This window comes from Crinia signifera, chromosome 8 (assembly GCF_055691185.1).
Source record: "Crinia signifera chromosome 8, ASM5569118v1, whole genome shotgun sequence".
Lineage (NCBI taxonomy): Eukaryota > Metazoa > Chordata > Amphibia > Anura > Myobatrachidae > Crinia > Crinia signifera.
In genome coordinates, this window is record NC_139224.1 from 19234372 (window position 1) to 19248566 (window position 14195).

The window sequence follows — 14195 nt, forward strand, 5'->3', positions numbered from 1 at the left end:
AAACCTCTTGGAAAAACCAAACTTCTCTCACAAGTCACGAACATTGACTCATTACTCGACTATTTGCAATTCAGAAACTATAAATTGAAATTTCTATATAAGCTTGTTGTTGACCCTGATATCTCCAATAACACCCAGCTTAATAACCTCTTAATCAAATGGCAGCAAGACATCCCCTCGTTGATTTCTTCGGAGGACTTTACCGCTCTTCTATCTGTTTCACACAAAGCCCTAATGGCATCTTACTACCAAGAAGTCCATTTTTATACGCTTCATAGAGCTTATATCTCTCCCTATAGAAGACGTCATATGGTCACCTCTGAAACCGGTATTTGCCCCAAATGCTCTGTGACAAAAGCAGACTTTCAACACTGTATGTGGGGTTGTCATAGAGTAAGAAAATTCTGGAATAAAATATTGTCATATCTTAAAGATATTTTCCATGTTTCTTTTGCGTTCGAGCCGGCAGCATTGATGGGCCTTAACTTTTCAAAATGGCCCACTAATAAAATAGATACTAATTTTCTTCCACTTATCGTAATCATAATTACAGTGGCCAGGAAATCTGTTCTAAAACACTGGACCACACCCAATGCCCCTCGGCTTGAAATGGTCAAGCATATGCTACTGCAGTCAGCTCTGTTTGAATGGAAAATTTTTTGTGTAGACCCGTTGAGAGGTCCAAGGAAATTCCGTCAAAAATGGTCCCCTTTTATTGAGACCTTGGATGATGCCCAAAACTCTCTATTTTTGTGAAATAAGTTTCAATACACCCAGTGCAAGGCTCCCGGCTCGAACACTATTAAAACACTACTAAAAAAATTTTTTTTTCATATATCCTGACTCTCTGATGTATTTGATATATCCCTAACTCTAACCCTACTATCTCCTTCCATTTTCTAAATAATGCTTAACATTCCATATTTGAATAAGTATTTTATATGTCCCCTCTCTCCACCGTCTTTCCCTTACCCATCCCGTCTTTCGTCTTGTCTTGTTTTGTTACGTCTTCTTGTCTTTCTGCTTATATCTAATAGATAGATAGTTTAGAAAACCCCGGGTAATGAAAATACTGTGAAATGTTGATAATCTACAGAATTTGATATGAATACTGAAATGCTCCCTTTGTAACTGAGCTTTAATATCTTTGTCAATTGAATTTGAGCTAAACGTACGAGGATGTGTAATTCTGATTTGTATCTTGATATCTATATTATATCACAGTGCATTATGTATATTACATGTATTCCTTTCATTTTATCCGGAAATAAAAATTTATTCAAAAAAAAAGAAAACATGAAGACATCCACAAAAAGTGACCAAATTATGAAGAGTCCCATTCAATAGACCATCTACCGTAGTATTAAGGTCCATACACACTGGGGATTTGACAGATAACCAGAGGAAAACTGTGCACTAAAGTAATCCCTAGCTGTTCCTCAGGTCACTACCATGTGACAGGCCGGATAACTGAGACCACAGTGTAATAAAGCTGGATTAGGGGCTCAGTGCATGAAATGCAAGTAGAATGTGGTCATTGATGACATCATCTACAAGCTATCCTCCAAGGTCACAACCTTCCCCTAGCCTGATACAGGACAAAAGGTTTTAAGTTAACTAAAGCTCAGACAAGACGTCGCTGAACACCGGATCTTAACGGATGACTTGATGCATTTCTGTCCCTCTCACACGAGTAAGAACAGTCCAGTTATTTCCATATATCTCAGTAATACAGAAATAACAGTAACCTCACCATCGGACATGCAATGTGGAGGCTGGCAGGGATTGCTCAAGAAGGGTTTTTCCAAGTAGATCAAGCTCGTCCAAAGCTTTGGAAGCGTGGGCTGCCGTCTGAGGGAGGGACGAGTCAGTGTATGTTTCTGAAGACTATGGAAGAAAGATCAGTGGTTAGTGGGAAGTGAGATTAATAAGGGAACACCAACCCCTGGCGCTCAACACCTTCCACTCTATAGGCACAGTAAAGCCCCGTACACACAGTCACCGGGCATATCCTGGTGCATACGGTGCGACTGTCCCTAGGAGCGCGCTCCCATGACCAGCCCTGCAATGGTCGCAGGACCATGAGCAGCTTCCCGGCAACGAGCTGTGTCCCCCTGCGGCTTCCTCCAACAGTGTCTCCTTTTCATCAGAGACCATCTCTTGAGACACTGAGCAATATATTGCTCAGCAATCATATTGCTTCATGTGTACGGAGCTTAACAGTAACCCCAGATAGCTGCTATCAAATATGACAGGATGTCACAAAGGATCACTGTTGGTTCTGGGCTGCTTATTGCCATACAGGGCTGACCTGACCCTCAGCCGGTGGTTCTGGGCTGACGATTGCCATACAGCACTGACCTGACCCTCAGCCGGAAGCTGGTGGTTCTGGGCTGCTTATTGCCATACAACACTGACCTGACCCTCAACTGGTGGTTCTGGGCTGCTGATTGCCATACAGGGCTGACCCGACCCTCAACTGGTGGTTCTGGGCTGCTGATTGCCATACAGGGCTGACCTGATCATCAGCCGGTGGTTCTGGGCTGCTTAATGTCATACAGGGCTGACCCGACCCTCAACTGGTGGTTCTGGGCTGCTTAATGTCATACAGGGCTGACCCGACCCTCAACTGGTGGTTCTGGGCTGCTGATTGCCATACAGGGCTGACCTGACCCTCAACTGGTGGTTCTGGGCTGCTTATTCCCATACAGGGCTGACCTGACCCTCAGCCGGTGGTTCTGGGCTGCTTATTCCCATACAGGGCTGACCTGACCCTCAGCCAAAAGCGGGCGATTACCTGAAAACTGTTCCACGATGAAGACTCTACAGTTTGGGCAGCAGGGACAGGATCATTTATACCTAAAAGAAGAGCACAGAGTAGTGTAACACATCTACAATGCTATTTTGTAAATAACAATCCCATCACATTATATAACCGGCTCATCTCACTTTCACATTGTGACCGCACTGCATATCCCCAGTAGTTTTCATAATGCATAAACTGCACATGATTTCCCAAACCAATATCTGAGCCCCCTGTGTGGGGAGCTTTCACTACTGAATGGATGAACAGAATAAAACTCCAAGTAATTTTGACTGAAGAAATATAATAAAGTGTATGAACCTGTAGCTCGATTACACTGGGAGACAGCACTTTGTATAAAATTACTACTTGTACTGTATTAAAGCATGTTAGGGCCATCCAATCAGAAAGCTGCTGTCAGTACTAGCAGTGTGTTCAGCCATCCAATCAGGAGGCTGCTGTCATTTCTGGAGTACACTACCGTTCAAAAGTTTGGGGTTACTTAGAAATGTCCTTATTTTTGATAGAAAAGTATTTTTTTTTTTTTTTTTTCAATGAAGATAACATTAAATTAATCAGAAATACACTATACATTGTTAATGTGGTAAATTACTATACTAGCTGCAAAGTCTGTTTTTTAAAGGAATATCTACATAGGTATATAGAGGCCCATTTCCAGCAACCATAACTCCAGTGCTTTAATGGTAATGCCCAGAGCAGTTCCCCACGTACAGAATGCCCAGAGCAGTTCCCCACGTACAAAATGCCCAGAGCAGTTCCCCACGTACAAAATGCCCAGAGCAGTTCCCCACGTACAAAATGCCCAGAGCAGTTCCCCACGTACAAAATGCCCAGAGCAGTTCCCCACGTACAAAATGCCCAGAGCAGTTCCCCACGTACAAAATGCCCAGAGCAGTTCCCCACGTACAAAATGCCCAGAGCAGTTCCCCACGTACAAAATGCCCAGAGCAGTTCCCCACGTACAAAATGCCCAGAGCAGTTCCCCACGTACAAAATGCCCAGAGCAGTTCCCCACGTACAAAATGCCCAGAGCAGTTCCCCACGTACAAAATGCCCAGAGCAGTTCCCCACATACAAAATGCCCAGAGCAGTTCCCCACATACAAAATGCCCAGAGCAGTTCCCTACGTACAAAATGCCCAGAGCAGTTCCCCACGTACAAAATGCCCAGAGCAGTTCCCCACGTACAAAATGCCCAGAGCAGTTCCCCACGTACAAAATGCCCAGAGCAGTTCCCCACGTACAAAATGCCCAGAGCAGTTCCCCACGTACAAAATGCCCAGAGCAGTTCCCCACGTACAAAATGCCCAGAGCAGTTCCCCACGTACAAAATGCCCAGAGCAGTTCCCCACGTACAAAATGCCCAGAGCAGTTCCCCACACACAGAATGCCCAGAGCAGTTCCCCACACACAGAATGCCCAGAGCAGTTCCCCACACACAGAATGCCCAGAGCAGTTCCCCACACACAGAATGCCCAGAGCAGTTCCCCACACACAGAATGCCCAGAGCAGTTCCCCACACACAGAATGCCCAGAGCATTTCTCCATATACAGAACGCCCAGAGCATTTCCCCATATACAGAATGCCCCCCTCCTGCTCTACAATGCACAGTTGGCCCCCTTCATTAGTGGTTAGTTATCTTCTTACTTACACTCAGCTCCTCCAATCTTTAATGTGTCTACATCTGTAAGGAGTCACTTCCTGCACCTGCCTCCTCCTGGCTGACCACTGACAGCAGCAACGTCTCTACACACTATACCGAGAGGGCACCGCTGTGCTGCCTGTGAGGTGTGCTGAGCCCGCTGCCGGCACAGCTGCCTGTCATATTTTGACAGGCTCGGGCTGCGGCTCCCGGCAGCAGCGGCAGAGGAAGTTGGCGGGCGGTACTCGGAGCGGCTCTCAGAGCCGGCAACAGTGCTGAGCGGGTAGCGTTGGGCTTGGCTATGAGGATGACTGCCTTAGGCAGGAAAGTAATAGGAGCAGTCACCTTACCTTAGGTGGGCATTCTCAATTAAGCAGGATCTTCAACTGAGCACACTTGAGCCTAACCTTTAGTTTCTGCTCACTTCTTCCCCTTCTGTGTCACCCCTGTATGCCCCTCCCCTTCTGTGTCACCCCCCCCCCGTCTGCCCCTCCCCTTCTGTGTCACCCATGTCTGTCAGGCCCTCCCCTTCTGTGTCACCCATGTCTGTCTGGCCCTCCCCATCTGTGTCACCCATGTCTGTCTGGCCCTCCCCATCTGTGTCACCCATGTCTGTCTGGCCCTCCCCTTCTGTGTCACCCATGTCTGTCTGGCCCTCCCCTTCTTTGTCACCCATGTCTGTCTGGCCCTCCCCTTCTTTGTCACCCATGTCTGTCTGGCCCTCCCCTTCTTTGTCACCCATATCTGTCTGGCCCTCCCCTTCTTTGTCACCCATGTCTGTCTGGCCCTCCCCTTCTGTGTCACCCATGTCTGTCTGGCCCTCCCCTTCTGTGTCACCCATGTCTGTCTGCCCCTCCCCTTTAGAATGTAAGGGGTAGACTAGATGGGAAAAATGGTTCTTATCTGCCGTCAAATTCTATGTTTCTAAGCTCTCACGAGCAGGGCCCTCTCTCCTCATCTGCTTTTCTTAGAATATATCAAACCTCTGCCACCCTGATCATTAACTCTGTGTCCTGTCCCCGAATGGAACGGGGACAGGACACAGTCTGTTCCAACTAACAAATCATCAATTTATCTAAACATTACTAGATATAAAAGCAATGTCAAATGTTCCATCCACAGCCTTCTTCCTTACCTAGAGTCATGAGCTCATCATCTAGCAGAGACACTGATGTGGCGAGCTGCGTAGGGAGCGTGGAGGGGTACTGCAGGGGCTGTGATGGAACAGAAGGGTAGGAAGGGGTGGCTGTTGGAGTCATGTCCAGTCCTGAGAGATCAAGCAATGCAGAAGAGCTGGCTGAGTGATAAGAAAACACAAGAGATTAAAGCAAGAACGGAGCTCACAGAAAAAGAGGCATCTAATGACTTGCTGACCCCCCTTACCTGGCATGCTGGCAGATGACACTTCTCCATTTACTTCCTCCCCTGTCACCAATTGTCGGTAAGTATTGATGACCTGTGTTAAGCTATCATTGGCCTGCAAGATTTCCGCTACAAAATAAAGAATAAGAAAATGGAAATAAACAACAACTCGAGAATTAGAACTGTGCTGCTAACGAAGATTGTCTACGGCAAACCATCTATACAGCATGAAGAACACATACAGTATGTCACCGTATGAAGCACACATACATACAGTATGTCACCGTATGAAGCACACATACATACATACATACATACAGTATGTCACCGTATGAAGCACACATACATACAGTATGTGACCGTAATTTGTACAGTCTGAAGCACACATACATACAGTAAGTCACCATAATTTGTACAGCATGAAGAACACATACATACAGTATGTCACCGTAATTTGCACAGTATGAAGCACACACATACATACAGTATGACACCGTAATTTGCACAGTATGAAGCACACATATACATACAGTATGACACCGTAATTTGTACAGTATGAAGCACACATACATACAGTATGACACCGTAATTTGCACAGTATGAAGCACACATATACATACAGTATGACACCGTAATTTGTACAGTATGAAGCACACATACATACAGTATGACACCGTAATTTGCACAGTATGAAGAACACATATACATACAGTATGACACCGTAATTTGTACAGTATGAAGAACACATACATACAGTATGTCACAGTATGAAGCACACATACATACAGTATGTCACCGTATGAAGCACACATACATACACACATACAGTATGTCACCGTATGAAGCACACATACATACAGTATGTGACCGTAGTTTGTACAGCTTGAAGCACACAAATACATACAGTATGTGACCGTAATTTGTACAGTATGAAGCACACATACATACAGTAAGTCACCATAATTTGTACAGCATGAAGAACACATACATACAGTATGTCACCGTTATTTGTACAGTATGAAGCACACACATACATACAGTATGACACCGTAATTTGTACAGTATGAAGCACACACATACATACAGTATGACACCGTAATTTGCACAGTATGAAGCACACATATACATACAGTATGACACCGTAATTTGCACAGTATGAAGCACACATACATACAGTATGACACCGTAATTTGCACAGTATGAAGAACACATATACATACAGTATGTCACCGTAATTTGTACAGTATGAAGCACACACATACAGTATGTCACCGTAATTTGTACAGCATGAAGCACACATATACATACAGCATGTCACCGTAATTTGTACAGCATGAAGCACACATATACATACAGCATGTCACCGTAATTTGTACAGCATGAAGCACACATATACATACAGTATGACACCGTAATTTGTACAGCATGAAGCACACATATACATACAGTATGTCACCGTTATTTGTACAGTATGAAGAACACACGCACATACAGTATGACACCGTAATTTGCACAGTATGAAGTACAGTACATATACATAGTGTGTCACCGTAATTTGCACAGTATGAAGTACAGTACATATACAGAGTGTGTCACCATAATTTGTACAGCATGAAGAACACATATACATACAGTATGTCACCGTAATTTGTACAGTATGAAGCACACACATACATACAGTATGACACCGTAATTTGCACAGCATGAAGAACACATATACATACAGTATGACACCGTAATTTGTACAGTATGAAGCACACATATACATACAGTATGACACCGTAATTTGCACAGTATGAAGAACACATATACATACAGTATGTCACCGTAATTTGTACAGCATGAAGAACACATATACATACAGTATGTCACCGTAATTTGTACAGTATGAAGCACATATACATACAGTATGTCACCGTAATTTGTACAGTATGAAGCACACAAATACACAGGATGTCACCGTAATTTGTACAGCATGAAGAACACACATACATACAGCATGTCACCGTAATTTGTACAGCATGAAGAACACACATACATACAGCATGTCACCGTTATTTGTACAGTATGAAGAACACACGTACATACAGTATGACACCGTAATCTGTACAGTATGAAGAACACACGTACATACAGCATGTCACCGTAAATTGTACAGTATGAAGAACACACGTACATACAGCATGTCACCGTAATTTGCACAGTATGAAGAACACACGTACATACAGCATGTCACCGTAATTTGTACAGTATGAAGAACACACGTACATACAGTATGACACCGTAATTTGCACAGTATGAAGTACAGTACATATACATAGTGTGTCACCGTAATTTGCACAGTATGAAGTACAGTACATATACAGAGTGTGTCACCATAATTTGTACAGCATGAAGAACACATATACATACAGTATGTCACCGTAATTTGTACAGTATGAAGCACACACATACATACAGTATGACACCGTAATTTGCACAGTATGAAGAAGACATATACATACAGTATGACACCGTAATTTGTACAGCATGAAGCACACAAATACATACAGTATGACACCGTAATTTGCACAGTATGAAGAACACATATACATACAGTATGTCACCGTAATTTGTACAGTATGAAGCACACATATACATACAGTATGACACCGTAATTTGCACAGTATGAAGAACACATATACATACAGTATGTCACCGTAATTTGTACAGCATGAAGAACACATATACATACAGTATGTCACCGTAATTTGTACAGTATGAAGCACATATACATACAGTATGTCACCGTAATTTGTACAGTATGAAGCACACAAATACACAGGATGTCACCGTAATTTGTACAGCATGAAGAACACATATACATACAGCATGTCACCGTAATTTGTACAGCATGAAGAACACACATACATACAGCATGTCACCGTTATTTGTACAGTATGAAGAACACACGTACATACAGTATGACACCGTAATCTGTACAGTATGAAGAACACACGTACATACAGCATGTCACCGTAAATTGTACAGTATGAAGAACACACGTACATACAGCATGTCACCGTAATTTGCACAGTATGAAGAACACACGTACATACAGCATGTCCCCGTAATTTGCACAGTATGAAGAACACACGTACATACAGCATGTCCCCGTAATTTGCACAGTATGAAGAACACATATACATACAGTATGTCACCGTAATTTGTACAGCATGAAGAACACATACATACAGCATGTCACCGTAATTTGTACAGTATGAAGAACACACATACATACAGCATGTCACCGTAATTTGTACAGTATGAAGAACACATACATACAGTATGTCACCGTAATTTGTACAGTATGTAGCACATATACATACAGTAGGTCACCGTAATTTGTACAGTATGAAGATCACTTATACATACAGTATGTCACCGTAATTTGTACAGTATGAAGAACATACATTCAGTATGTCACTGTAATTTGTACAGCATGAAGAACACATACATACAGTATGTCACCATAATTTGTACAGCACGAAGAACACATACATACAGTATGACACCGTAATTTGCACAGTATGAAGCACACACACATACATAGTGTATCACCGTAATTTGTACAGTATGAAGAACACAGATACATGCAGTATGACACCATAATTTGTACAGTATGAAGCACACACATACATACAGTATGACACCGTAATTTGTACAGTATGAAGCACACATACACAGTATGTCACCGTAATTTGTACAGTATGAAGAACACAAGTACATACAGTATGTCACCGTAATTTGTACAGCATGAAGAACACACGTACATACAGTATGTCACCGTAATTTGTACAGCATGAAGAACACACGTACATACAGCATGTCACCGTAATTTGTACAGTATGAAGAACACACGTACATACAGCATGTCACCGTAATTTGTACAGTATGAAGTACAGTACATATACATAGTGTGTCACCGTAATTTGTACAGCATGAAGCACATATACATACAGTATGTCACCGTAATTTGTACAGCATGAAGAACACACATACAGCATGTCACCGTAATTTGTACAGCATGAAGAACACATACAGTATGTCACCGTAATTTGTACAGTATGAAGAACACACGCACATACAGTATGACACCGTAATTTGCACAGTATGAAGTACAGTACATATACATAGTGTGTCACCGTAATTTGTACAGTATGTAGCACATATACATACAGTATGTCACCATAATTTGTACAGCATGAAAAACACATATACATACAGTATGTCACCGTAATTTGTACAGTATGTAGCACACATACAGTATGTCACCGTAATTTGTACAGTATGAAGAACACAGATACATGCAGTATGACACAGTAATTTGTACAGTATGAAGCACACACACAGTGTGTCACCGTAATTTGTACAGTGTGAAGCACACACACATACATACAGTATGACACCGTAATTTGTACAGTATGAAGAACACATATACATACAGCATGTCACCGTAATTTGTACAGTATGAAGAACACATACACACATACAGTATGTCACCATAATTTGTACAGCATGAAGAACACCGATACATACAGCATGTCACCGTAATTTGTACAGTATGTAGCACATATACATACAGTATGTCACCGTAATTTGTACAGTATGAAGAACACAGATACATGCAGTATGACACCATAATTTGTACAGTATGAAGCACACAAATACACAGCATGTCACCGTAATTTGTACAGCATGAAGAACACACGTACACAGCATGTCACCGTAATTTGTACAGCATGAAGAACACACGTACATACAGCATGTCACCGTAATTTGTACAGCATGAAGAACACACGTACATACAGCATGTCACCGTAATTTGTACAGCATGAAGAACACACGTACATACAGCATGTCACCGTAATTTGTACAGCATGAAGAACACACGTACATACAGCATGTCACCGTAATTTGTACAGCATGAAGAACACACGTACATACAGCATGTCACCGTAATTTGTACAGCATGAAGAACACACGTACATACAGCATGTCACCGTAATTTGTACAGCATGAAGAACACACGTACATACAGCATGTCACCGTAATTTGTACAGCATGAAGAACACACGTACATACAGCATGTCACCGTAATTTGTACAGCATGAAGAACACACGTACATACAGCATGTCACCGTAATTTGTACAGCATGAAGAACACACGTACATACAGCATGTCACCGTAATTTGTACAGCATGAAGAACACACGTACATACAGCATGTCACCGTAATTTGTACAGCATGAAGAACACACGTACATACAGCATGTCACCGTAATTTGCACAGCATGAAGAACACACGTACATACAGCATGTCACCGTAATTTGCACAGCATGAAGAACACACGTACATACAGCATGTCACCGTAATTTGCACAGTATGAAGAACACATATACATACATACAGCATGTCACCGTAATTTGCACAGTATGAAGAACTCATATACATACAGTATGTCACCATAATTTGTACAGCATGAAGCACACGTACATACAGCATGTCACTGTAATTTGTACAGCATGAAGAACATATACATACAGTATGTCACCATAATTTGTACAGCATGAAGAACATATACATACAGCATGTCACCGTAATTTGTACAGCATGAAGAACACACGTACATACAGCATGTCACCGTAATTTGTACAGCATGAAGAACACACGTACATACAGCATGTCACCGTAATTTGTACAGCATGAAGAACACACGTACATACAGCATGTCACCGTAATTTGTACAGCATGAAGAACACACGTACATACAGCATGTCACCGTAATTTGTACAGCATGAAGAACACACGTACATACAGCATGTCACCGTAATTTGTACAGCATGAAGAACACACGTACATACAGCATGTCACCGTAATTTGTACAGCATGAAGAACACACGTACATACAGCATGTCACCGTAATTTGTACAGCATGAAGAACACACGTACATACAGCATGTCACCGTAATTTGTACAGCATGAAGAACACACGTACATACAGCATGTCACCGTAATTTGTACAGCATGAAGAACACACGTACATACAGCATGTCACCGTAATTTGCACAGCATGAAGAACACACGTACATACAGCATGTCACCGTAATTTGCACAGCATGAAGAACACACGTACATACAGCATGTCACCGTAATTTGCACAGTATGAAGAACACATATACATACATACATACAGCATGTCACCGTAATTTGCACAGTATGAAGAACTCATATACATACAGTATGTCACCGTAATTTGTACAGTATGTAGCACATATACATACATACAGTATGTCACCATAATTTGTACAGCATGAAGCACACGTACATACAGCATGTCACTGTAATTTGTACAGCATGAAGAACATATACATACAGTATGTCACCATAATTTGTACAGCATGAAGAACACACGTACATACAGCATGTCACCGTAATTTGTACAGTATGAAGAACACACGTACATACAGCATGTCACCGTAATTTGCACAGTATGAAGAACACACGTACATACAGCATGTCACCGTAATTTGCACAGTATGAAGAACACATATACATACATACATACAGCATGTCACCGTAATTTGCACAGTATGAAGAACACATATACATACAGTATGTCACCGTAATTTGTACAGTATGTAGCACATATACATACAGTATGTCACCATAATTTGTACAGCATGAAGAACACATATACATACAGTATGTCACCATAATTTGTACAGTATGTAGCACACATACAGTATGTCACCGTAATTTGCACAGTATGAAGAACACATATACATACAGTATGTCACCGTAATTTGTACAGCATGAAGAACACACGTACATACAGCATGTCACCGTAATTTGTACAGTATGAAGAACACACATACATACAGCATGTCACCGTAATTTGTACAGTATGAAGAACACACAGCATGTCACCGTAATTTGTACAGTATGAAGAACACACATACATACAGCATGTCACCGTAATTTGTACAGTATGTAGCACATATACATACAGCATGTCACCGTAATTTGTACGGCATGAAGAACACATACATACAGTATGTCACCGTAATTTGCACAGTATGAAGAACACACGTACATACAGTATGTCACCGTAATTTGTACAGCATGAAGAACACATACATACAGTATGTCACTGTAATTTGTACAGTATGAAGAACACATATACATACAGTATGTCACTGTAATTTGCACAGTATGAAGAACATACATAGAGTATGTCACCGTAATTTGCACAGTATGTAGCACACATACATAGTGTGTCACCGTAATTTGCATAGTATGAAGCGCATATACAGTATGTCACCGTAATTTGCACAGTATGAAGAACACACGTACATACAGCATGTCACCGTAATTTGCACAGTATGAAGAACACATATACATACATACATACATACAGCATGTCACCGTAATTTGCACAGTATGAAGAACACATATACATACAGTATGTCACCGTAATTTGTACAGTATGTAGCACATATACATACAGTATGTCACCATAATTTGTACAGCATGAAGAACACATATACATACAGTATGTCACCATAATTTGTACAGTATGTAGCACACATACAGTATGTCACCGTAATTTGCACAGTATGAAGAACACATATACATACAGTATGTCACCGTAATTTGTACAGCATGAAGAACACACGTACATACAGCATGTCACCGTAATTTGTACAGTATGAAGAACACATACATACAGCATGTCACCGTAATTTGTACAGTATGAAGAACACACAGCATGTCACCGTAATTTGTACAGTATGAAGAACACACATACATACAGCATGTCACCGTAATTTGTACAGTATGTAGCACATATACATACAGCATGTCACCGTAATTTGTACAGCATGAAGAACACATACATACAGTATGTCACCGTAATTTGCACAGTATGAAGAACACACGTACATACAGTATGTCACCGTAATTTGTACAGCATGAAGAACACATACATACAGTATGTCACTGTAATTTGTACAGTATGAAGAACACATATACATACAGTATGTCACTGTAATTTGCACAGTATGAAGAACATACATAGAGTATGTCACCGTAATTTGCACAGTATGTAGCACACATACATAGTGTGTCACCGTAATTTGCATAGTATGAAGCGCATATACAGTATGTCACCGTAATTTGTACAGTATGAAGAACAAACGTACATACAGTAGGACACCGTAATTTGTACAGTATGAAGAACACATACATACAGTATGCCACCATAATTTGTACAGCATGAAGCACACATACATACAGTATGTCACCGTAATTTGTACAGCATGAAG

The 14195-nt window shown here is 41.4% G+C and overlaps 1 protein-coding gene across 1 annotated transcript in view; it reads right to left on the reverse strand.

The window, feature by feature from the left end:
• GGA1 (golgi associated, gamma adaptin ear containing, ARF binding protein 1) overlaps positions 1-14195 on the reverse strand; it is a 56888-nt gene that overhangs the window by 18331 nt on the left and 24362 nt on the right. Inside the window, exons 10-13 of the mRNA XM_083155908.1 lie at positions 5850-5957; positions 5602-5763; positions 2798-2859; positions 1754-1887 (exon numbers count right to left, since the gene is read on the reverse strand). Of these exons, the coding sequence (XP_083012034.1) occupies positions 1754-1887; positions 2798-2859; positions 5602-5763; positions 5850-5957 (466 nt within the window). The remainder of the gene's footprint in view (positions 1-1753; positions 1888-2797; positions 2860-5601; positions 5764-5849; positions 5958-14195) is intronic.